The sequence below is a fragment of the Salvelinus fontinalis genome, chromosome 8 (assembly GCF_029448725.1).
Source record: "Salvelinus fontinalis isolate EN_2023a chromosome 8, ASM2944872v1, whole genome shotgun sequence".
Lineage (NCBI taxonomy): Eukaryota > Metazoa > Chordata > Actinopteri > Salmoniformes > Salmonidae > Salvelinus > Salvelinus fontinalis.
This window is the reverse complement of record NC_074672.1, coordinates 13,693,826-13,720,099: the sequence shown is the minus strand read 5'-3', so window position 1 is coordinate 13,720,099 and position 26,274 is coordinate 13,693,826. Positions and strand designations below refer to the sequence as shown.

The 26,274-nt window shown below is 42.9% G+C and overlaps 1 protein-coding gene across 2 annotated transcripts in view; it reads left to right on the top strand.

Annotated features, from left to right (window-relative positions):
* Positions 1 to 26,274, top strand: part of LOC129860635 (nuclear factor of activated T-cells, cytoplasmic 2-like) — a 50,546-nt gene that overhangs the window by 11,160 nt on the left and 13,112 nt on the right. The window contains exons 6-9 of one of the 2 annotated variants that reach the window (XM_055931231.1): positions 12,843 to 12,983; positions 22,120 to 22,175; positions 22,415 to 22,547; positions 22,806 to 23,546. In XM_055931231.1, the coding sequence (XP_055787206.1) occupies positions 12,843 to 12,983; positions 22,120 to 22,175; positions 22,415 to 22,547; positions 22,806 to 23,546 (1,071 nt within the window). Of the gene's footprint in view, positions 1 to 12,842; positions 12,984 to 22,119; positions 22,176 to 22,414; positions 22,548 to 22,805; positions 23,553 to 26,274 lie in introns of both variants that reach the window. The other variant, XM_055931230.1, reaches the window with a different exon arrangement.

The following is a 26,274-nucleotide window of genomic DNA, read 5'->3' as shown; positions in this document are numbered from 1 at the left end:
GTTTAGGTTTAACATGTGGTTATACTGTATTTTGATGTTACACAATGCAGTACATTTCCATGTATGTTTCCTGTTCCCTGTTTTCATTGCACTAATGTTAACCAGAGGTAACACATAGAATGAATAAACATGGCTAAAACTCAGAGTAGAGCTGATAGTTCAGGCACACGGACATACAAAGAGCTGCCAGCCTATAATTAGGCTGACAGCTCTCAAACCTCAACTCTTTTAGAAGGTGTGTGTTTGTTGTATGTGTGTGTTTATGCGAGCGTGTGTGCTTGTGTGTGTGTCTGAATCCTAGTTAAAAGCAAAACATTACTTACGTGTAGGCTAACATGTCCAGGGAACATGAAGTCCGTGTACCAGTGTATGCTATGCCAGTGACGTAGAGGTTGGTGGCTTTGTAGGCACTGGCTATCAAAGCCAGATTTACTCGCAAATAAACAATGAAGTCCAAGTTCACCATACAAAAGATAGCTTCAACAACCAGAGTGACATAGGCTATTAACCGAAATTGACAAAAAAATGTCATCAAATGTAAATACCAAAGTAGCCAAGCGATAGCCTCCAATGGCAGGATATGTAATATCTGACAAAATAGCACACGGCTCAACTCAGCTCAGCCATATACCAATGTAGCATCCACAGTTACGACTAAAAGGTGGCACTAAAATACCAATATATGGACACATTTACTAATTTCATAGCTTTTCACAATGGATTTACAATTATTCCAATGCACGGTGTGTAAAAACACACACACATAACAATTTTATGATGTGAAATATAATTACACACATGTACAGTGCATTCGGAAAGTATTCAGACCCCTTGACTTTTTCACATTTTGTTACGTTACATTCTTTTTTTTTTATTGAATAAATATTTTTCCCCCTCATGAATCTGCACGCTAGACCCTATAATGACAAAGCAAAAACCGGTTTTTAGACATTTTTATTACAAAATAACTGAAAATATCACATTTACATAAGTATTCAGACCCTTTACTCAGTATGTTGTTGAAGCCCCTTTGGCAGTGATTACAGCCTCAAGTCTTCTTGGGTATGATGCTACAGGCTTGTCACACATGTATTTGGGAAGTTTCGCCCATTCTTCCCTGCAGATCCTCTCAAGCTCTGTCAGGTTGGATGGGGAGCATTGCTGCACAGCTATTTTCAGGTCTCTCCGGAGATGTTCGATTGGGTTCATGTCCGGGCTCTGGCTGAACCACACAAGGACATCCAGAGACTTGTCTCGAAGCCACTCCTGCATTGTTTTGGTTGTGTGCTTGGGGCTGTTGTCCTGTTGGAAGGTGAACCTTCTCCCCAGTCTGACGTCCTGAGTGCTCTGGAGCGGGTTTTCATCAAGGATCCCTCTGTACTTATCTCTGTTCATCTTTCCCTCAATCCTGACAAGTCTCCCAGTCCCTGCTGCTGAAAAACATCCCCAAAGCATGATGCTGCCACCACCATGCTTCACTGTAAGGATGGTATTGGCCAGGTGATGAGTGGTGCCTGGTTTCCTCCAGACGTGATGCTTGGCATTCAGGCCAAAGAGTTCAATCTTGGTTTCATCAGACCAGAGAATCTTGTTTCTCATGGTCTGAGAGTCCTTTAGATGCCCTTTGGCAAACTCCAAGCAGGCTGTCATGTTCCTTTTACTGAGGAGTGGCTTCCGTCTGGCCTCTCTACTATAAAGGCCTGATTGGTGGAGTGCTGCAGAGATGGCTGTCCGTCTGGAAGGTTCTACCATCTCCACAGAGGAACTCTGGAGCTCTGTCAGAATGACCATTATGGTTCTTGGTCACATCCCTGACCAAGGCCCTTCTCCCCCGATTGCTCAATTTGGCCGGGCGGCTAGCTCTAGGAAGAGTCTTGGTGGTTACAAAGTTCTTCCATTTAAGGATGATGTAGGCCACTGTATTCTTGGGGGATCTTCAAGCCTTCCCCGGATCTGTGCCTCGACACAATCCTGTCTCGGGGCTATACAGACAATTCCTTCGTCCTCATGTCTTGGTTTTTGCACTGACATGCACTGTCAACTGTGGGACCTTATACAGACAGGTGTGTGCCTTTTTGAAATCATGTCCAATCAATTGAATTTACCCCAGGTGGACTCCAATCAAGTTGTAGAAACATCCCAAGGATGTTCAATGGAAACAGGATGTGCCTGAACTCAATTTCGAGTCTCATAGCAAATGGTCTGAATACTTATGTAAGTTAGGTATTTCAGATTTGTATTTTTTATACATTTACAAAAATCTCTAAAACCTGTTTTTGTAATGTCATTATATGGTATTGTGTGGAGATTAATGAGAAAATGTCAATAATTTTAGAATAAGGCTGTAACATAACAAAATGTGGAAAAAGTCAAGGTCTGAATACTTTCCCGGATGCACTGTATATAATAAATAACCCAGCAAACTAACATTGGTTCTGTGAATTAAAAATGTTTACCAAGGAGGCCAGTTGAGAACAAGTTCTCATTTACAACTGCGACCTGGCGGCCAAGATAAAGCAAAGCAGTGCGACAAAAACAACAACACAGAGTTACATATGGGATAAACAAACGTACAGTCAATAACACAATAGAAAAATCTATGTACAGTGTGTACAGATGTAGTAAGGTTAGGGAGGTAAGGCAATAAATAGGCCAAAGTGGAGAAATAATTACAATTTAGCATTAACACTGGAGTGCTAGATGTGCAAGTAGAGGTACTGGGGTGCAAAAGAGCAACAACAAAAAAAAATAACAGTATGGGGATGAGGTAGTTGGGTGTGCTATTTACAGATGGGCTGTGTACAGGTACAGTAAGCTACTCTGACAGCTGATGCTTTGTAACGATCGTCCTGGGAAAGAAGGTGACCAAAACGCAGCGTGGTAAGTGTTCATGTTATAATTTAATTGAAACTGAACACTAAACAAAATAACAACGAGGAAGAACGAAAACGAAACAGTTCTGTCAGGTATACACACAAAACAGAAAACAACTACCCACCGCATAACACAGGTGGGAACAGACTACCTAAGTATGGTTCTCAATCAGAGACAACGATTGACAGCTGCCTCTGACTGGGAACCATACCAGGCCAAACACATAGAAAAGGACAACATAGAACAAAACATAGAATGCCCACCCCAACTCATGCCCTGACCAAACCAAAATAGAGACATGAAAAGGATCTCTAAGGTCAGGGTGTGACATGCTTAAAGTTCGTGAGGGAGATATAGGTCTCCAGCTTCAGTAATTTTTGCCATTCGTTCGAGTCATTGGCAGCAGAGAACTGGAAGGAAAGGCGGCCAAAGGAGGTGTTGGCTTTGGGGATGACCAGTGAGATATACCTGCTGGAGCGCATGCTACGGGTGGGTGTTGCTATGGTGACCAGTGAGCTGAGATAAGGTGGGGCTTTACCTAGCAAAGACTTATAGATGACCTGGAGCCAGTGGGTTTGGAGACGAATATGTAGCGAGGGCCAGCCAACGAGAGCATACAGGTCGCGGTGGTGGGTAGTATATGGGGCTTTGGTGACAAAACAGATGGCACCGTGATCGACTACATCCAATTTGCTGAGTAGAGCGTGGGAGGCTATTTTGTAAATTACATCGCCGAAGTGAAGGATCGGTAGGATGGTCAGTTTTACGAGGGTATGTTTGGCAGCATGAGTGAAGGAGGCTTTGTTGCGAAATAGGACACCAATTCTAGATTTAATTTTGGATTGGAGATGCTTAAAATGTGAGTCTGGAAGGAGAGTTTACAGTCTAACAAGACACCTAGGTATTTGTAGTTGTCCACATATTCTAAATCAGAACCGTCCAGAGTAGTGATGCTAGGCGGGCGGGCAGGTGCGGGCAGCAATCGGTTGAAGAGCATGCCTTTAGTTTTACTATCATTTAAGAGCAGTTGGAGACCACGAAAGGAGTGTTGTATGGCGTTGAAGCTCGTTTTGAGGTTTGTTAACACAGTGTCCAAGGAAGGGCCAGATGTATACAGAATGGTGTCGTCTGCGTAGAGGTGGATCAGAGAATCACCAGCAGCAAGAGCGATATCATTGATATATACAGAAAAAAGAGTCGCCCCAAGAATTTAACGCTGTGGCACACCCATAGAGACTGCCAGAGGTCCGAACCCCAGGCCCTTCGATTTGACACACTGAACTCTATCTGAGTAGTTGGTGAACCAGGCGAGGCAGTCATTTGAGAAACCAAGGCTATTGAGTCTGCCGACAAGAATGCGGTGATTGACGGAGTCGAAAGCGTTGGCCAGGTTGATGAAAACGGCTGCACAGTACTGTCTTTTATCTATGGCGGTTATGATATCGTTTAGAACCTTGAGCGTGGCTAAGGTGCATCCATGACCAGCTCGGAAACCAGATTGTATAGTGGAGAAGGTGTGGTGGGATTCGAAATGTTTGGTGATCTGTTTTGTTAACTTGGCTTTCGAAGACTTTAGAAAGGCATGTCCGGCTGGATATAGGTCTGTAACAGTTTGTTACAGAAGAGGGGGAGGACCGCGGCAGCTTTCCAATCTTTAGGGATCTCAGACGATACGAACGAGAGGTTGAACAGGCTGGTAATAGGGGTTGCAACAATTTTGGCAGATCATTTTAGAAAAAGAGGGTCCAGATTGTCTAGCCCAGCTGATTTGTAGGGATCAAGATTTTGCAGCTCTTTCAGAACATCAGCTATCTGGATTTGGCTGAAGGAGAAGCAGGGGGGGGCTTGGGCAAGTTGCTGCAGCCGGAGTAGGCGTAGCCAGGTGGAAAGCATGGCTAGCCGTAGAAAAATGCTTATTGAAATTCGCGAGTATTGTAGATTTATTGGTGGTGACAGTGTTTCCTAGCCTCAGTGCAGTGAGCAGCTGGTAGGAGGTGCTCTTATTCTCCATGGACTTTATGGTGTCCCAAAACCTTTTCTAATTAGTGCTACAGGGCTTCCCTGAAAAGTTGCATATGGCAGGGGCTATTCGATGCTATTGCAGTATGCCACAGGATGTTTTTGTGCTCGTCAAGGGCAGTCAGGTCTGCCAAGGGCTATATCTGTTCTTAGTTCTACATTTTTTGAATGGGGCATGCTTGTTTAAGATGGTGAGGAAAACACTTTTAAAGAACAACCAGGCGCATCCTCTACTGAACGGGATGAGGTCAATATCCTTCCATGATACCCAGGGCCAGGTCGATTAGAAAGGCCTGCAGTCGTTTTGAAAGGCCTTCCATGATACCCGCAGGCCCATTGCGGATGCAGGCAATGTGACAGTGATCGCTGAGATCCTGGTTGAAGACAGAAGAGGTGTATTTAGTGGGCAAGTTGGTCAGGATGATACCTATAAGGGTGCCCATGTTTACGGATTTAGGGTTGTACCTGGTAGGTTCCTTGATAGTTTGTGTGAGATTGAGGGCATCTAGCTTATTGTAGGATGGCTGCGGTGCTAAACATATCCCAGTTTAGGTCACCTAACAGTATGAACTCTGAAGATAGATGGGGGCAATCAATTCACATAAGGTGTCCAGGGCACAGCTGGGGCTGAGGGTGGTCTATAACAAGCAGCAACAGTGAGAGACTTATTTCTGGAAAGGTTGATTTTTAAAAGGAGAAGCTTGAACTGTTTGTGCACAGACCTGGATAGTATGACAGAACTCTGCAGGCTATCTCTGCAGTAGATTGCAACTCTGCCCCCTTTGGCAGTTCTATCTTGATGGAAAATGTTGTAGTTGGGGATGAAAATTTCAGAATTTTTGGTGGCCTTCCTAAACCAGGATTCAGACACGACTAGGACATCAGGGTTGGTGGAGTGTGCTAAAGCAGTGAATAAAACACACTTAGGGAGGAGGCTTCTGATGTTAACCTGCATGAAACCAAGGCTTTTATGGTTACAGAAGTCAACAAATGAGAGCGCCTGGGGAATAGGTGTGAATCTGGGGGCTACAGGGCCTGGATTAACCTCTACATCACCAGAGGAACAGAGGAGGAGTTGGATAATGGTATGGCTGAAGGCTATAAGAACTGCTCGTCTAGTGTGTTGGGAACAGAGAATAAAAGGGGCAGATTTCTGGGCATGGTAGAATAGATTCAGGGGATAATGTACAGACAAGGGTATGGTAGGATGTGAGTACAGTGGGGGTAAACCTATGCATTGAGTGACGATGAGAGAGCTTGCATCTCTGGAGACACCAGCTAAGCCAGGTGAGGTCTCCCCATGTGTGGGGTGTTTGACAAAAGAGCAATCTAAGGCATGTTGAGCAGGACTAAGGGCTCTACAGTGAAATAAAACAATAACTAACTGAAACAGCAGAAGACAAGACATATTGACATAAGAGAGAGGCATGTGTAGCCGAGTGATCATAGGGTCCAATGAGCAGCAATAGGTGAGTCCGGGAGCCGTTCGGTAGTCGCTACTATGCTAGGCGAGCGGAGGCACAGCGTTCAGAAAGCTAGCGGGCCGTGGCTAGCAGAGGGGTCTAAGGCAACATCGCAACGGAAAAGGCTGTTGAAACCACATCGGACGATTACGTCGGCAGACCAGTCGTGATGGATTGGCGGGGCTCCGTGTCGGCAATAAAGGGTCCAGGCCAATTGGCAAAAGAGGTATTGTAGCTCACGAATTAGCGGGTATACCTCTTCGGCTAGCCGGGAGATGGTTCTAGCTCGAGGCTAGCTCAAGGCTAACCGGTGCTTGCTTCGGGACAGAGGCGTTAGCCAGCAGTAGCCACTCGGTTGTAGCTAGCTAGCTGCGATGATTCGGTGTAATGGCCCAGAGCTTGCGGCAGGAATCCGGAGATGTGGTGGAAAAAAGCAGTCCGATATGCTCTGGGTTGATATTGGACTGCGCAGACTGACAGGTATTGACCGAGCTAAAGCTGACTGGTGTCCGGGCTTAAGGTGAAGACCGCTAGCTGTGGCTAACAGTGACTACTAGCTAGTAGCTAGTTAGCTGGCTAGCTTCTGATGGAGGTTCCAGTTATTCTCGTATAAAAATAGCAGATCCGTACCACATTGGGTGAGGCGGGTTGCAGGAAAGTATATTTAGGTCATAGGTAGAAAGTGAAAAAAACGATGAACTCCATTTTTACATGGGACAAGACGGGACAAGACTAACACACGTCCGACAGCCATCTTGGATACAAAGTTACCAGAACATTCGCTTGGTGGCGGAAAATGTTCACAAACACACATTTTTTCAAACACAAACACTGTCCAGTTGTGCTGATGATTATACAATGTTTATATAAAACATTTGCCTCACATTGCAAGAACATTACCAGTAGGGATGACTATTTTCCCCAAAATCTACCAAGTTTCAATCAGAAGTGCCCATTTAAAGCATTTAAAACCAAGATATGGTCACTATGCCAGGTTTCTCCCAAAATAAGATTGTCGCTGCACCACATTGCCGGCTTGACTGCACTATGTAAAGATTTCACAGCAAGTGAAACTGATATTTAGTAACGATAGAGTAACTTTGATAGCCAATGACATTGTTGTGAAATGCGAAACAGGTCATTCATCAATTCAGAGTGTTATGTTTCTCAATTAATTCAGCGCATTTCATCTCGACACAGAGCGCGCTCAGGACACACAGAGCTCACCCTGTGTAGGCTAAAGTGTTGTCGAATCATCCAACTTTTGTAACAGCAGTCAAACAAAAGTCAAATGACCAAAGTTGCTAAGCTTGCTAGATAACTGTCAAATGACAGAATATCTCAGATTTGGCAAAATCGAGTTGATGACTATACAGATAACAGATCAACTCATGAATAGCGTGGAGATAAAAAGAGGAAATGTTTTGAATATCTAGGCCTAAACGCTGTTTCCTCGTCTCCTCACTCCGCTGCCGCCTTCCCCCACCGCGTTGTTCTCAACAGCAGTTTAAATCAATATTGCCTACTGTTTTCTAGAAATTTGGCTTTTTTTGAGGTTCGAGCTCATTTCATTTCTGTGATATCAGACTAGGCCTAGGCTCAGGCTTCAGCTCACCAGGCTTGGGTCGAACCAGGATCGAATTCTCAGTTCTGATGAGAACTCAACTGCATTCAGTACTCTGTGTACAGTCTGGCAGTGTCAATTTTGCATGTGCTTTGATTTTATGGCGACTTTGTTTGAAGTAAATACACTAGGCTAAAGGGTTCCATCCGACAACCTGTTTGAATAATGTGCTATTTTGGTGTGTACACCAGCTGCATTAAGTACTGCAGTGCATCTCCTCCTCACGGACTGCACCAGATTTGCCAGTTCTTGCTGTAAGATGTTACCCCACTCTTCCACCAAGGCACCTGAAAATTCCCGGACATTTCTGGGGGGAATGGCCCTAGCCATCACCCTCCGATCCAACATGTTCCAGACGTGCTCAATGGGATTGAGATCCGGGCTCTTCGTTGGCCATGGCAGAACACTGACATTCCTGTCTTGCAGGAAATCATGCACAGAACGAGCAGTATGGCTGGTGGCATTGTCATGCTGGAGGGTCATGTCAGGATGAGCCTGCAGGAAGGGTACCACATGAGGGAGGAGGATGTCTTCCCTGTAACGCAAAGCGTTGAGATCGCCTACAATGACAACAAGCTCAGTCCGATGATGCTGTGACACACCGCCCCAGACCATGACGGACCCTCCACCTCCAAATCGAACCCGCTCCAGAGTGCAGGCCTCGGTGTAACACTCATTCCTTCGACGATAAACGTAAATCCGACCATCACCCCTGGTGAGACAAATCTTTGACTCGTCAGTGAAGAGCACTTTTTGCCAGTCCTGTCTGATCCAGCAACGGTGGGTTTGTGCCCATAGGCAACGTTGTTCCCGGTGATGTCTGGTGAGGACCTGCCTTACAACAGGCCTACAAGCCCTCAGTCCAGCCTCTCTCAGCCTATTGCGGACAGTCTGAGCACTGATGGAGGAATTGTGCGTTGCCAGTGTAACTCACGCAGGTGTGATGTTTGGATGTACCGATCCTGTGCAGGTGTTGTTACATGTGGTCTGCCACTGCGAGGACGATCAGCTGTCCGTCCTGTCTCCCTGTAGCGCTGTCTTAGGCATCTCACAGTACAGACATTGCAATGTATTGCCCTGGCCACATCTGCAGTCCTCATACCCTCCTTGCAGCATGCCTAAGGCACGTTCACGCAGATGAGCAGGGACCCTGGGCATCTTTCTTTTGGTGTTTTTCAGAGTCAGTAGAAAGGCCTCTTTAGTGTCCTAAGTTTTCATAACGTCTATAAGCTGTTAGTGTCTTAACGACCGTTCCACAGGTGCATGTTCATTAATTGTTTATGGTTCATTGAACAAGCATGGGAAACAGTGTTTAAACCCTTTACAATGAAGATCTGTGAAGTTATTTGGATTCTTACAAATATTCTTTGAAAGACAGGGTCCTGAAAAAGGGAAGTTTTCTTTTTTTGCTGAGTTTAGATGTGTATGTACAGGGCGGCAGGTAGCCTAGCAGTTAATCAAAAGGTTGCTGGTTTGAATCTCCAAGCCGACTAGGTGAAAAATAGGTTGATATACCCTTGAGCTCATCGAGTACACCAACCCTATTTGCTCCTGTAAGTCGCTCAGGATAACAACGTCTGCTAAAAGACTCAAATAAAAATGTACCAAGACATATAGCCGTAGTTTGGATCATAATCTAAGGATTTTAGTACAAAGGGAAATCTACTAGAAACATTAGGATCCTGTTGGCGCAGCAGACCAAGTAGCCTACAAGGCTTGAAGATGGCAGTTTGTACATTCAAAAGTACTTAATTACCATTCTTTAAAATAGCTATAGCTATGTTAGGACAATACCCTAATAAAATATAATGATGTAAGAAGATTGAAATGCCGTTTGTTTAAACGTTTGGCGATTTTATATAATAATGTTACATTACACATCAATATTAGCAGAACATTATTATGCATTATCACAGAAGTATGTTTTTAGAAAAATGATGGATCATCATGTCATAACCTTACAGAATATCTTCATGAGACCATTGTAGGAATATTCCCTGCTAGTTGTTATGGGTGTTTTGAATAACATATCCATCAACATTAGCAGAACATTTAGTTGTGCTAGTATGTTCTAAGAACATTACCCGAACATTGTGTTATTACATTACCTGGAACCTAATGAGAACATTTGGGGAATGTTCTGTGGTGGTTGTTACAGATGTCGTGCACAACATTTTAGTGAACGTTAGGAGAACATTCCAAGGATATTTGACTTAAAACATGTCCTTTGTTAGACAAAACCCTAACTAGAACTTAATAGGAATCTACATAATATTCTGGGAATGTTCCCGGTTTGCTGGGAAGGTTCTAACGAAATTTCCATATCAACAATCGAAATGATTGAAAATGTGTCTTGTCAAAATGAAATTCTAGCTTGATAAATCAAATGCATTGAAAGGAATGCTGTATATTCTCATGATTCAACAGTACAACCCGCAGTGACAGCGATGTAGAAGTCACAGCAGAACCCCATGTCATTTACAATATTCTGCATGTACACAGCAGGCCAACAGACATGTGGGAGACGCATCCCTTGGTTCCACTTTCACACTGACACAAAATGTCATTCCCATTACGTCGACAAAGCAAATGTCCAAGATGTGTAAAAGTCTGGGTAAAAAGTATTAATTGGTAATGACGTTTCAGACAAGTGGACAGTCCTGTACTCACTGTTCGCCTGCCCGACAGTTAGCAGTAAGGGATATGGTGGTTGCCTGTCATGTCTTCTAGAGGTATGCTGCCTCTGTCTGGTCTAAACTTTCATTATGGTTGGCGTTCCTCTCTTCGAACCCTCCAAACAGAGCCTTACATTATTCCAACTTGGAATATTATTTGAGGTGCAGTATAGTCCATTTGTCAGGTTGTTTTTGCTAGCTAGCTTCGAGATTGATCAGTTCAAGGGACGTGAGCCCCAAATTATGTAGCTTACCCCAGGCAATACCCACACAACATGTTTAGGCAATACTTATGCGCAAAATTTGAAATCGGCTCAATGCAATAAATGATGCTACTTCAAGCTAGGCAAAGCAGCGACGCATATACTGACCCTGTCCATTAACAGTGACTGGAGTCAGGAATGGCCGCAGCGCCAACTATTTGAATGGATTTGAATGGCTAGAAAGGAGGGCAAGAACACCCTGGCGCAGTTCCTGAGGTTTTGATGCAGTTTCATCACATTTTTCAATTTTGAGCATAAAACCACCATAATCATTAAGAAAAAACATTAGATACAATTATATATATATAAAAACAATTGTTATCTTTTAATTGGCTTTTCATAACAGTTTTTGTTTTCTAAATTAGATTATCATAGGGTAAGCACTGCCTACCCTGATTGCACGTCACTGTGCTATGCAAAATGATGTAGTGGGTGCTGTCCAACAATCGGATGCAATCTCACTCCGGAGTGTCAGAACATTGTTGTCTGATGAGCGAAAGTAAAATATGCAGTCATGCTCCTCGGCAAACCTGGCATCACTGAAAACCAGTCAAGTAAAAAATGGTTTGCACAGTCGTACTAGAACACCCCCAACACATCTGTTAAAATGGCCAATAAGCAAACTAAACTGTCAGTGGTGTGTGTGTTTGAAGAGACTAGCTTCCAGGTATTATCCTCTGTGTTGATTCACAGTATAGTAGGCTGTCCGAAGGTCACAACTGTTTGTCTACACTTCACACGCCTCACTGGAGATAGGTTTTCAGTCTTTCAGGCAGGATGTGATGATAAGCTTGAGGAAGTACCTTCCATTCATTTGGTCTCAATCTCATCATGTGTACAAAATGTTTTTAGATTTAATTGTCACACACTCTCTAGTAGTAAACCTGATCCGGCTAAAAGGAAGGCAACTGCCGTCCATTCCCCAAGTGATTAATTTAGCCTTCATGTAACCCCTTATGCTGGCATTGCTGACAGTTGATCCCCAATAATAAGGTCAGTCACTAAAAGATAAGAGCAGAGAGTCAAGCCTTGATTTGCTGTAGTCGGGTATTGGTTCCCTAAACATGGCTGCCTCCATAGAAATAGAATTACTAGAACGGAAATTGCCTTTCAAGTCACTGGGTCTGTAATGGGTGAACTGGTGGCCATATTGAGTGCACCCATAGGTGTTCCATTTGAATTGCCATGGTCTGTGGAGCTTTTCCCATTCTAGCAAATTATATTTCTATGGCTGCCACTGTCTCTGTGGCTGCAACTTCAGTGCCACTGCTTGATTAAGCTATCAGTGCTGGAAATCTACAGTACCGGGAGAGAATAGAGTACAGCAGCCAATCAGTGTCTACATCATGGACAGGTCACAGGGTTTGTTGAACATACTCCAACATACGCTCCATTGCGTAATGATGATGGTGTTGGAGAGGTCCACCCTTCATGTTCCTTCCCCCTCCTCCCTCAACCCCTTTCTGTACTGTAGGCTACCGCACGCTGTCATATGTTTCCATGTTCCCACTTCCATGATGTGCTCTGTTTGTCCAGGTCTGCAGCGTGTAGCCGCAATTGACACTACAGCCTCAAATTCAAACAAAATCTCTTCATATGTACCAAGTAATTGTCCCATATTAATTAATGTCTACACAAATCAAATATTCAGACAAATATTTAAAGTGCACAATGAGGATTTATATATTTTTTTTAATTAGCCGGTATTAGTCTCATTGTAATCAGTCAACAATTACCTTGTGACTTCAAAGCAAACATCAACCAGAGATCAAACAGACTACCCCAGAAGGACCTACCACAGAGTGCGTAACATTATGTCATAATAATGCCATGCTCTGTCTCCTGTCCTACAGCCAGTCCTCTACCCACTACGCCAACACGACCTGTCAGTGTGTAACGTCATGTTCTCTCTTCCATCTCACAGCCCAGCGTTCCGCCCATGAGTTGCCCATGGTGGATAAACAAGACATGGACAGCTGTTCTGTCCTGGGAGGTCAGCAGATGATTCTGACGGGACAGAACTTCAGCTCCGACTCCAAGGTCATCTTTATGGAGAAAACCCATGGTGAGTATTACTCAATATGAGTCAACACCTCTGGGGGTGGAAGTTGATGATGGTGGCATGGACCATATTCTATATAATGTCCCACCTCATCTATTAAAAATGTTACGGTTATTTTACTAGAGTGAAATGTTTGCCGGTATTCTTCTGACCGTTGTTAGATTCTGTTGAGAAAAAAAAACACTCATACAATACGTGCCAGTAGCATTGAAAACGTTTTGGGAATTTTCCATTGGAAAACTGTGGGAATGTGGAAAACTTTACATTAGGAATATATGGGTATTGATTCACTTTTTACCTTTTTGCAAGTATTTACCCTCATAAACCAGCCATGATAATCAGATGTAGACAGTTATTACCCATGCCGATTTAGAGGCAATTTACTTTACAGCCCTATATTATAATTATTACTCTGGTTGATCATGCCTCCACAAATTTCGCTCACTAGTGCCACAGCACCACCATGTTGCGTTTTACCTATGAATAATTTGCATGATCCATCAGATAAGACAGCAGCCTCACTCTCCTGTGTCCTCTCCTTCCTCGCCTGTTATCCATGCGTTATGTTATCATTATGCTGTTTCTTTTGTTGTGCATGGAATAGGACCTCTGTTAAGGAATAGGACCTAGCGGAATATGACCTAGCGGTTAAGAGCGTTAGGCCAGTAACCGAAAGATCGCTGGTTCAAATCCCAGGGGCCGGCAAGGTGAGCAAGGCAGTTAACCCCCAACAACAACTGCTCCCTGGGCGCCGATGACGTGGGCGTCGATTAAGGCAGCCCCCCCGTACATCTCTGGTTCAGAGGGGTTGGTTTAAATGCGGAAGACACATTTCGGTTGAATGCATTCAGTTGTGCAACTGACTAGGTATTCCCTTTCCCTACACAAACCTGTAGACGAGCTTCAAATACCTCAGTATGTTAGGGGGAAAAAAATGTTTACTAGTGTGTGTACTACTGCATTCTTATTGGTCTGCTCTATCCAGTCATACTTAGGCCTTGTGACACAATTATTTAACTTGTACATTGGAATGGCAGAATCACCATTACAAGATAGTCTCAGATATTGCTGTATTAATCATTGTGATTGAGTAATAGTGACAAAGGCCACCATACTTTCTGTCTGTCATTTGAATCCTGACCTTTCCTCCTCACCCACCGCTCAGGTATTTGCATAACATTCCAATTCCTTCTGATACTAAACAGTGCCAACCCTTTTAGGATAAGAAGCTTATCACAGCAAGATAGGTTTTATTGTATGTTTTTTTTTGAACTTCACACAATTATTTAACAAGCTTACTAAAGTATTAGTATATTGTGAAGATTGTTAATGTGCTTCATTGACAGCTTACAGGATTGTATGCTGAGGAGATGTACTTTGTTATAGTTGTCAGTCACAGTTTTCAGTACAGTCTTTGTTGTCCTGCTCTCAGTCTGTATTTAGGAGTTGCGACAGTCTGTGTAGTGAGGGATATATAATTTTGGTCACCTCATTGCACCTCAATACTGAGTCCAGAGAGAATAGTGGTCCTCATTGATCCATCTACAGCACTTACGGCAGCTACTTGGTTTACCTTGGCATTCGTCACCCAAACACTAACCATAACACCAGCTCTTATAAAGCCAGATGCACAACCTAGGGACTATTCTAATGTAACTATTTATTCCTGGTTAGCTGTTATGTTATGTTTATGTTATATATAGCTAGGCCATCCAGGCTTTGTTTATAACCTTCCATAAATCAGATCAAGGTTTTTATTTATGGTCCTTTAGTTGTTGTTGTTAATAGCCCTCAGAAGTCTCTGGACTGCATGGGACGGCAGAAGAGTAACCTAGTGTTTAGATGCTTTATCTGTTACTAGTCTGTTAGCATAATGGTTGTGACTCATTACATCCATAGCCTGTCTGAGGGCTGAGTATGGGGAGCTTTGAGACATGGGCTTTCCGGGGGCTGAGTGTGGGGAGCTATGATACATGGGCTCTCTAGGGGGCTGCTTCAGCTAGAACTTGGACCTTGTCTGTCCAGGTTTTTTTTTTTATCAAGGCTTTCCTGCTGTCGGGTTATGACACACTGCACTAATGGCTAGTATTGGAGACGGACATAAAAAGTAGATCTACGTAGAAGAGGGATTGCCATTGTTTTGGAGAGGTTCTCTATGTGACCCAGAGTTCTGGAACAGTAAGACTGTGAAATCCCTTTGAATGGGACACAACTGGCTCTGGCCTTCTCTGGCTCTAGGAGACACGCGCATGCATGCACGTGCACACACACATGCATGTGCACACACACACGCACACATGTGCACACACACACACACACACACAGCTGTGGCTCCTCTGACTCCATCTCATGGACGTGGCTCCACGAGGGGAGGAGAGGGTTCCATAAGACATTATTTGAAGGTCCGTAATAAACCATTTATAAGGCATTAATAAATTGTTACTCCCACATGAACCATTTACTAATCATTCGTAAAGTATTTTTGCAGTCCCTAATCTAAAGTGAGTGCTATTTATACTATAAATGTTTTGAGTGACTAGTGTCAATTCTCACAAAAATGAGGGTGTAATGATTAATAAATGGTGAGCAAATGGTTTGTAAATGTCTTATAAATGGTTTATTATGGACCCTTAACATAAAGTGTTACCGAGGATTCCCACAGTCAAGCCAAGCTGGGCCTCTTCAACTCTTTCTGGCTGCCCCCATTCCTAATTACCAGAGAAAAAAGAAAAGACAAGGGGTATCCCGTAGAGTAGTTTTGGAACAAAACGCAAACAAATGTAAAACGCCAAGAAAGCAACAGTCATCACCTGTCGTTACTCTGTACTGAAACGGAGCGAGTTGATCATAAAACGACAGAAAAATAAAATAAAGAAAACTTGGCAAGATGTATGGAATCCCCCTTTCTCCTTCTGACTCATTTCAGACATGTGTGTTTAATTTGCAGTCTGACATAAAGGTTTCCCACATAGCATTAAACAGATATCCGGCTGCTAAATACTGGACTTCTTTCCTTTTGAGAAAATGCTTAAGCTGTTTAAATTTTAATAGAGCAAATCTAGTTGAAATGTCTAAAATGTTGATAACTAAAAAATAAATTGGGGTTATTTGTGTGTTTCGGTTGACATTTTGTCAGTTTGTTATCTTCCTTTTGAAGTTTATGATCATCAATGACAAGAAGTCATCAGCAGCGTAATTTCTAACACCTGAGTTGTTGATCTTTACTCTTTTTCCAGTTAACTGTAAATGACTGCAATATGATGTAATAACATTAAATGATACAGCTAAATGCAGATAGCAGCAACAATACCTGTGTTGTGATTTACCCAGCACATCAAAAATGTTCAACACATTAATGTTACGTTATTGAGCAAGACCTAACCTTGAGGTATCAAGTAATGCCCTACAGCGCATCTTCAAGACCCGGAATTATAATCTTATCCTGTTGAGGATGGGGGCGCTGTTGTCACTATTTATGCTAATCGTGTAATTTTTGAAACGGCTTCCCACAAAATTCTTGATTGTACAATATGCATATTATTATTATTATTGGATAGAAAACAGTCTATAGTTTCTATAGGAGTTGAAATTTTGTCTCTAAGTGGAACAGAACCCATTCTACAGCAATTTCCCTGACATGGAGTCAGATTTCAGAAATGTTGGCCCCTGATCTGGAGTCAGTTAAAAGGGCACTGTTATTGCTATGAGTATACGGACACTGCTTACGTCTTCCCCTGGATGCCTTTACGTGATGACGATTTGAATGGGGTCGATTGCGCGTTCACAGGCACTATAAATTAAAAAACCCTGTAGCTAGCAAGTCTTTTCTTGCTGCGTAATGCGCCTGGAGGACATCGACCCGCACTTGTTCCAAGCATTAGTGGAGGGAGTAATATTACTCTGGTCATGTTTCTACTCGTTATGGGAGTTAAAAACATCATAAGGTAGTTAATTTAAAGCGTTTTATAGCAATTTATATCCGTTTAGTGCGATTTTGGGACATTTATTTCTGAAACGCTGTGAATTGCTGGGCACGCTTCCAGTTCATCCCGAACGCAGTTGGTATTTCCACATGGCAGGAGGACAGCTTTCCACCAAAAGACGATTAGACCCAAGAAAGGATCCTTTGCCCAAGATACTGATGGAAGAACAGCTCAAAGTAGGACATTTTTATTATGATAAATCGTGTTTCTGTCGAAAAATGTTAGTGGCTTAGGACGCCATGTTTTTTGACGTAGCTTCGCTTGGCGCAAACTGTATTGAAAAGTAAGGATAATTTAAAAAATGTAATTCCGCGATTGTATTAAGAATTAAATTGTCTATCAATCCCTGTCCACCCTATATTTTTTAGTCACGTTTATGAGTATTTATGTATAAGAGTAGATCACTGTCTAATATGGCGCACTGACATTTTCTCACCAGCTGGGCTACATTTCACATTGTCTAACCATGATTTTGGTGGCTAAATATAAACATTTTCGATCAAACTCTATATGGATTGTGTAATATGATGTTACAGGAGTGTCATCTGAAGAATTCTGAGAAGGTTAGTGAAAAAATTAATATATTTTGGCGATGTTGACGTTATCGCTCACTTTGGCTAGAATCAATGCTGGGCTGCTATGTGCTATGCTAATATAACGATTTATTGTGTTTTCGCTGTAAGACACTTAGAAAATCTGAAATATTGTCTGTATTCACAGGATCTGTGTCTTTCGATTAGTGTATGCTGTGTATTTTTACGAAATGTTTGATGATTAGTAAGTAGGTAAACACGTTGCTCTATGTAGTTATTCTAGTCCATTTGTGACGGTGGGTGCAATTGTAACCTATGCCATCTACCTGAAATATGCACTTTTTTCTAACAAAACCTATCCCATACCATAAATATGTTATCAGACTGTCATCTGATGAGTTTTTTTCTTGGTTAGGGGCTATAAATATCTTAGTTGAGCCGAATTGGTGATAGCTACTGGTGTTGGTGGACAAATAAAAGATGGTGGATTATGCTAATGTGTTTTTAGGTAATAGATGTACATCTTTACATATTGTGTCTTCCCTGTAAAACATTTTAAAAATCGGACATGTTGGCTGGATTCACAAGATCTGTGTCTTTCATTAGCTGTATTGGACTTTAATGTGTGAAAGTTAAATATTTAAAAAATATATTTTTTTTGAATTTCGCGGCACTGGTTTTTCAGTGGGGGTGGGGGGGGAGTGCCGCTAGCGGCACCCTCATCCTAGACAGGTTATACTCTGCAAAAATTCAATCTGAGTTCATGATTTATTTTTCTATCTTGGGAAAGGGCCATAAAAAATCTTTACAAGGTAAAGAAGAAAATAACATCTCTGAACTTTCCCATATTTTGGTATTTGTTTCATTATTCCATTGTTAACACAGTCTCAAAAGATATGTAACTTTCAAAACACAGAAATCATCCCTGTATGATGCATTTTGCATCATATGATTCTGCGTTTTGCGTCATATAATGCTACATTTATCATACGGGGATGCTTTCTGTATTTTGAAAGTTACGTATCTTGAAAACTTGATAGTCCCACCCTGGCCATAGAGAGGCTTTTATTCTCTGTTTTGGTTAGGCCAGGGTGTGACTAGGGTGGGCATTCTCGTTTCTTTATTGCTAGGTTTTTCTGTTTCTATGTTTTGGCCGGGTATGGTTCTCAATCAGGGACAGCTGTCTATCGTTGTCTCTGATTGGGAATCATACTTAGGTAGCCTTTTTCCCTTTTGTTATTGTGGATAGTTGACTTTGTTAGTGGCACTATAGCCCTCGTAAGCTTCACGGTTGTTTCTTTGATTCTTGTTTTGTTGGCGACATTCTAAATAAAATAAAATGTACGCACACCACGCTGCACCTTGGTCCGGTCATTTCCACGTAGACGACGGCCGTAACAGAACTACCCACCACCAAAGGACCAGGCAGCGTGGCCAGGAGAGGAAGCCCCCAATGTTTTTTTGGGGGGGGGGACACATGGGACGGTCGGCGGAGCCGAGGTTGGAAGCAGAGACAGTTAAGGAGTTGATGGGGAGATTGGAGGAGAGAGTTAGGAGAGAGCTGCTGTGTTGGTGCAGGAGGCATGACATTTGCCCTACGGAGCATGACCTCAGGTTAATGTCACCTGAGTCAGCTCTCCATACTTGTCCTGAGGTGCGTGCTAGCCGTCTGGTGAAGACTGTGCCAGCCCCACGCACCAGGCCTCCTGTGCGCCTCCCCAGCCCTGTACGTCTTGTGCCAGCTCTACGCTCCAGACCTCCAGGGCGCCTCCACAGCCCGGTGAGTCTTGCGCCGGCTCTGCGCACTGTGTCTCCTGTGCTTTGTGACAGCCCGGTTCCAGGCTCCGTACGTGCCGGGCTAAAGTGGGCATTCAGCCTGGAAGAGTGGTGCCAGGGATACGCACCAGATCTCCAGTGCTCCCCCACAGCCTGGTTCATCCTGTGCCTCCTCCAAGGACCAGGCCTCCAGTAGGTCTCCCCAGCCTGGTGAGTCCTATGCCTGCGCCACAGGCCAGTCCGGGGCCCGCAGCGAGGGTCCCCAGTCCGGGGCCTGCAGCGAAGGTCCCCAGTCCGGGGCCCGCGGCGAGGGTTCCCAGTCCGGGGCCCGCGGCGAGGGTCCCCAGTCCGGGGTCGGCGGCGAGGGTCCCCAGTCCGGGGTCGGCGGCGAGGGTCCCCGCACCAGAGGCGCCGCCAAGTGGGGGGAACCAGAGGCGGAGGGGGGTCTACGTCCTGCACCAGAGCCGCCGCCGTTTTATTCTCTGTTTTGGTTAGGCCAGGGTGTGACTAGGGTGGGCATTCTAGTTTCTTTATTTCTAGGTTTTTCTGTTTCTATGTTTTGGCTGGGTATGGTTCTCAATCAGGGACCGTTGTCTCTGATTGGGAATCATACTTAGGTAGCCTTTTTCACTTATGTTATTGTGGGTAGTTGACTTTGTTAGTGACACTATAGCTCTCGTAAGCTTCACGGTCGTTTCTTTGTTTCTTGTTTTGTTGGCAACATTCTAAATACAAGAAAATGTATGTTCACCACGCTGCACCTTGGTCCGGTCATTTCCACCTAGACGACGGCCGTGACATAAAATCGATAGAAATCTGAATTAAATAACCTTCTCAGACTCAATAACCCTGAAGCAACTATCAGCAGACCAAAAATAATCACAAAAAATAGAAATCCCCCAAATGAAATATTAAACATTGGTAAAACATTTGCGCAGAGAAAATCTCCAGGTATGGATGGCTTTCCCATTGAATTTTATTTGACATTCTGGGACAAAGTAACACCCCTATTTACTCAAATGACAACACACGTCACTCAATTAAGTGCTTCCGAGTTCCATGTATCAAAGAGTTATTTCAGTTGTATTAAAACCAGGAAAATCTGTGGAGTCCCCTGTAGATTACAAGACCCATATGTTTAGTAATAAATTTAGACAATTACACAATAAGAAAACTCATAAGTAACAGAATGGCAAAAGTCTTACCAGACTTGATACAAACAGGGTTTATTAAAAATGTATTCCCTATAATACAATACGCAAAAAAACAAGATGTAGATTTTTCACTTATGGCTGTTGATGCCTAAAAGGCTTTAGACCGTCTTGTATGGCCTTTTCTATTACAATCTTTGGAAGCATTCAACTTTCCAACTGAAATAATACATTTCATAAAAAATATTATATAAATATCCTAAAGCAAAAATAAATAAATAATAATACATCATCTGCTGAAATTGCTTTAGAAAGGGGCACGAGACAGGGATGTCCTTTCTCCCTCCTCCTGTTTGTTAAGGGCCCAAACGTAACAGGTATTGGTAAACACAATGACTAATTTTGAAAATTCAACGCCCCCTTGTTAAAAATATTTTCAGAATAGTCAAATATCAGGATATAAAATGAACGTGAAAAAAATGAAGTAATGGCAATAGGAAAAATAATAACTCATGATCTACAGCAATCCTTTAAGTGGACCACAAAAAAATATGAAATACTTAGGATGCTTAGGATGACAACAAATATATAAAGATAATTAAATGGAGCAATCTTCCCAGAAACCTGAATAAAACTCTTTAGAATGGCATGCGTAACAAAGTATTTATATTTGGTAATACCAATTACCCCACCAAATACATTCTTTTAAAAAGTATACTTGGCCATAAGACTTTATATGGGCAAATAAAACGCATAGAATAAATAGGAACGTTTTACATGTCCCTAAGTCTGAGGATGGTTTAAACCTTCCAGACTTGGAATTGAATCAACTCACCACCCAAAAGTTTTACTTGAATGTTATTGTTAAATGCAGTAAAGAGGAACAATGGGGACCTATTGGAGATGTGCATGCTCCTCCCCACATGTCTGTTTTGAAAGGATGGAGTTAAGAACATGAACAACTTCATAGTTAAGAATTCCTTCATACCCAGACAGGTTTGGCCTATTTTTGATCACCAGTGCATCAACCATCAACCATTGGACCAAAGCTCTCCGGCAGTGTGCCTTTTTAGAATAGACTTTTATTAACCTCTAAAATAATTCCAATATTGCTTGACACAGAGTAAATATGTGATTTTATATATGATTTCTTACAATATCTTATGGGAAATATAGGTACAGGTAATGGTTTTACTTCATGATATATCTGTAGCTGTCTCTGGCTGTAGGTGAGCAGAGTGGTGAAAGAGGAAGTGGTGAGAGTAGATAGGAGAATCTTTGTGTCACATAGAGTATATAACTCCTCTTGCGTGTTAATCATATGGCCTATGAGTTAGTGGCAGGCAGACAGTGATGTGAAGGTTGAAACCAGGCATTGTGTTCTGAGTCAAAGCGGAGAATCCTCTCCCACGCTGGCTTAACCTGCCAAAGAGACAATAGAGCTCATGAATTCACTATAAACACACGGAAACATCTGAGATATACATTTTTGCTGGTTAGAATTCATTTTTAATTGGTTTTCAACTTAGCATGTTTGCAATTAATCAAAAGCAGAGTAGCAATTGCACACATTTTCTGGTTTTAGATAACCTCTCCCTGTACTGTGTTCCTGTTTTTGCTATGTCCAACAGGGTGTTGTAATTCACCCTGAAATATGTATATGACCTGAAACAACCCTTCCCTTCTGTCTCTGCAGATGGACAGCAGATTTGGGAGATGGAGGCAACTGTAGACAAAGATAAATGTCAGCCTGTAAGTATCAGTACTTTCACAGATGGCCCACTTCTCGATGTCTGAACAAGTGGTCAAAACAAGCCACTGATTATAATGTGTGGATTGTTTGTTCGCTTTTTTAAATAACATTTTAAAAATAATAATGTCATACTTTGTCACCAATTTCATTGTTTTCACATCTACAGTTGTTATACTCTGAATACAATTTATAATAATGTGACAGATTAATATGAAATGAAAATTATGTCATTTTACAGAGTCTGCTGTTTGTTGAGATCCCCTCCTATCGCGACCTGTCCATCTGCCATTCCGCCAAAGTGAACTTCTATGTCATCAACGGAAAGAGGAAGCGCAGCCAGCCTCAGCACTTCACATTCACTCCACTGGCAGGTATGGAACCGTAAGCATCAGCAATAAGGAGGCAATACCCATCATGTGACTGTGATGGTCTGAGAGAACTGTGTGCTTATTTTGGGGTGCTTCTGTGAAAGAGTAATACAATTATGTAGGAATGATATCAAGTCACATGTTATTCCATGTCATTAATATGTCACTAAGATATATGATTGGTGTAGTAGATTATAGTTACTTTAAGCAGTATGACTTAATCCCCACTCATATCTCTGTTGTCTTCCGTCTCTCCCACAGTCCCGTCCATTAAAACAGAGCCTGTGGATGACTATCCTTTCTCCATGACCCAGATTATGGGTGTGTCCCCCCAGTCCTACTACCACCACAGCCCTGGGTCCCGTGGGATCATCCACCCAGACAACGGCCTGGTCTCTAGTATGGCCTCCTGCCAGCAGGTCCGCTCCGGCCTCCCCACCCCCGTCCCAGACACCTGCTTCCAGCAGCAGAGCCCAGCCATTGTGTACTCCCGTGGGGGCAAGAGTCTGAGCGGCAGTCCCGGGGGGCTCTACCAGCAAACTGTGGGGATGCGGGTGATGCCCGACACACACCGTTCCGTCCTGGTCCACACGGGCTCCCCAGCCCAGTCGTCCCCGCTGGGGGCCCAGCAGCATGGAGGGGGCCAGGGCCAGCACCCCTCCATCATCCAGTTCTCCCCCAACAACCAACACCTGCTCCGGGGAAGCGACCCTCCACCTCTCCAGCCTGACAACCATCAGCACATCATCTACTGTGATGGCTACCCTCAGCAGTCTGGAGGCCAAGCTCACTCCCCTATCTCGGCCCACTCCCCCCAACATTACCCCACCACAGTGATCCAGCAGCAGCCCTATGTGCCCAAGGCGGTGCCCAAGGGCAGGTCTTCCCCTAGTGGGATTGAGGCCCAGAGATGCCCCCCTGGAGAGGAGCAGAGAGCCAGCCTCCCTGGAGGACGGGTCACAGTCAAGGAGGAGAACCTGGATCAAATGTACCTTGATGACGGTGAGTGTAAGTTAGTGCCAGGCTTTTATACATCAATATAATTAATACTCTTGAATGATGCATGGTGGTGTAACATCCATGCGATTTTGTTATTTGCCTTCTCTGCAGAGTTCCTCTGTCCAGTGTCTGTGTTCTTTTCCTCATCTTAATCTTTTCTTTTTATTGACCAGTCTGAGAGATGGCTTTTTCTTTGGAACTCTGCCTAGAAGGCCAGCATCCCAGAGTCGCCTCTTCACTGTTAACGTTGAGACTGGTATTTTGCGGGTACTATTTAATGAACCTGCCAGTTGAGGACTTGTGAGGTGTCTGTTTCTCAAACTAGACACTCTAATGTACTTGTTCTCTTGCTCAGTTGTGCACCGGCGCCTCCCACTCCTCTTTCTATTCTGGTTAGAGCCAGTCTGTGCTGTTCTGTGATGGGAGTAGTACACAGCGTTGTACGTGATCTTCAGTTTCTTAGCAATTTCTCGCATGGAATAGCCTTTATTTCTCAGAACAAGAATAGACTGATGAGATTCATAAGAAAGGTCTTTGTTTCTGGCCATTTTGAGCCTGTAATCGAACCCACAAATGCTGATGCTCCAGATAGAAGTAGTCTAAAGAAGGACAGTTTTATTGCTTCTTTAATCAGAACAACAGTTTTCAGCTGTGCTAGCATATTTGCAAAAAGGTTTTCTAATAATCAATCAATTAGCCAAACTTGGATAAGCTAATACAACGTGCCATTGGAACACAGGAGTGATGGTTGCTGATAACGGGTCCCTGTACGCCTATGTAGATATTACATAAAAAATCTGCCGTTTCCAGCTACAATAGTCATTTACAACATTAACAATGTCCACACTGTATTTCTGATCAATTTGATGTTATTTTAATGGACAAAATGGTCTTTTCTTTCAAAAACAAGGACATTTCTAAGTGACCCCAAACTTTTGAACTGTAGTGTATATATTTATTTTGCAGGCTGTACCATATGATGTGGATGACGTTGTACACAATTGTGCACACTTTTCTGAGACGTGCTTTGGCTCGTGACCTCTACTTTTAAAACTACTGGCTGAAATGATACAAAACCTCTGTAGCGTACATTTTTTTTAAATAAAAAGACTATAGAATGGGCCAATTAAAGAAACAGGGTTGACTGTAACAGGGTTGACTGTAACAGGGTTGACTGTAACAGGGTTGAATGGAAGCTTGTTGTGTGCAACAGGGAGGTTCACACCAAAAAATTGTTAAAACATTTCTAGTCTACAGTCCCAGTCAAAAGATTGGACACACCTACTCATTCCAGGGTTTTTCTTAATTTTTACTAGTTTTCTACATTGTAGAATAATAGTGAAGACATCAAAACTATGAAATAACACATATGTGACCGACTGCCTTGATTCGGTCTTATGTAGCAATATTTGAAATGGTATCTTTGGATAAAAGCAGATACACAGAGCTACAAAATGGTATATAATACACTGCATTTGAGGAACAATGGGAAAGTAATTCTGCTTTGAAAGTTGATAAACTTGTAACTTCACTTTTGAGAAAATGGCTTTTGAATATTTTTGGTACCTACTGGAGAGCACTTCTTTGTCTACACCCGTTCAGCACTGTTCACACCCTCTTAAGCTTTAGCCCCAACCATCTCTTTAAGGGTTGATCTGAGCATTCTATCATAACAACAACAGTCAAGCACCCAAGCTAACTGGCTGACATTAGCTACCTTGCTTGCTACTCCCAAACACAAATGAGAGAACAGCTCACTGACCATTTTACTCACCCAAGCAGAGCTGGATGTTTTTATGTATAACCAGAATGTTGGTGAGTGTAACTGTGCTGCTGGCAACAATTTACGCTTTTTTCCAACATTTACCGACACCGGCCATATTCAATGGGTGTTGAGCGTTCGTAAATTTGTCAGTTATTTTGCACTCTGGCATACTCAGACGAGAGTGCTCTGAAATCGGAGTAGATAGCCAGAACGAATTTACCACTTGCATAGTGGAGTCTTTTGTTAAGACATGTAGCTAGGTAAACAATGAACCATAATCCCAACTCATGACATTACTACCCTGCATGAATCTGCAGGTAGCTAACCAACCAGGTTCAATGTTAACTAGCTAACATTAGGCTATAACTAGCAAAGCAAATGGCTCTTAGATACAAATAATAAGATCATACATTTAACGTTAGCTAGCGATCCAGCCAGCTGACGTTAGTTAACAGTACACTTTAACTTGAAATGAAAACGACTTTCTGTCAAAATTAGAAACGTCTACCTGTATACATCATATATGCATGCTTCTCCCTTTCATGGATGCCATGGTTGCCCTTAGATTGAAGATGTAATCCGGAGACAGGTGTTTTCTCCTTCCTTAGCTATCATACTCTAATTCCAATGATTTCAAAACGCGGTCCTCAAGAAAGTGGAGAGCAACACTTATTACACGTACTACATAATACATTTTGTTTTACGCCACGTCAGACAGGATTACCTACACATACTGACCAGCTCAAATAGACAGAAGCATGCTATATGGCAGACTAATCCGAACTCATCTCTCGGCATGTCCATCCCACTCATTAGCCCAGCCAATCATGGCTAGCGGGAAGGTTGCTCACTTTTTCTGTGGCTAAACCAAATAGGCTCGTAATTTAACAATTTTATTTGTATTTACAGATGCGATTCGTATTTACAGTTCACATGTTCCAGAAGGCATTTCTGCCCAAAAAACAC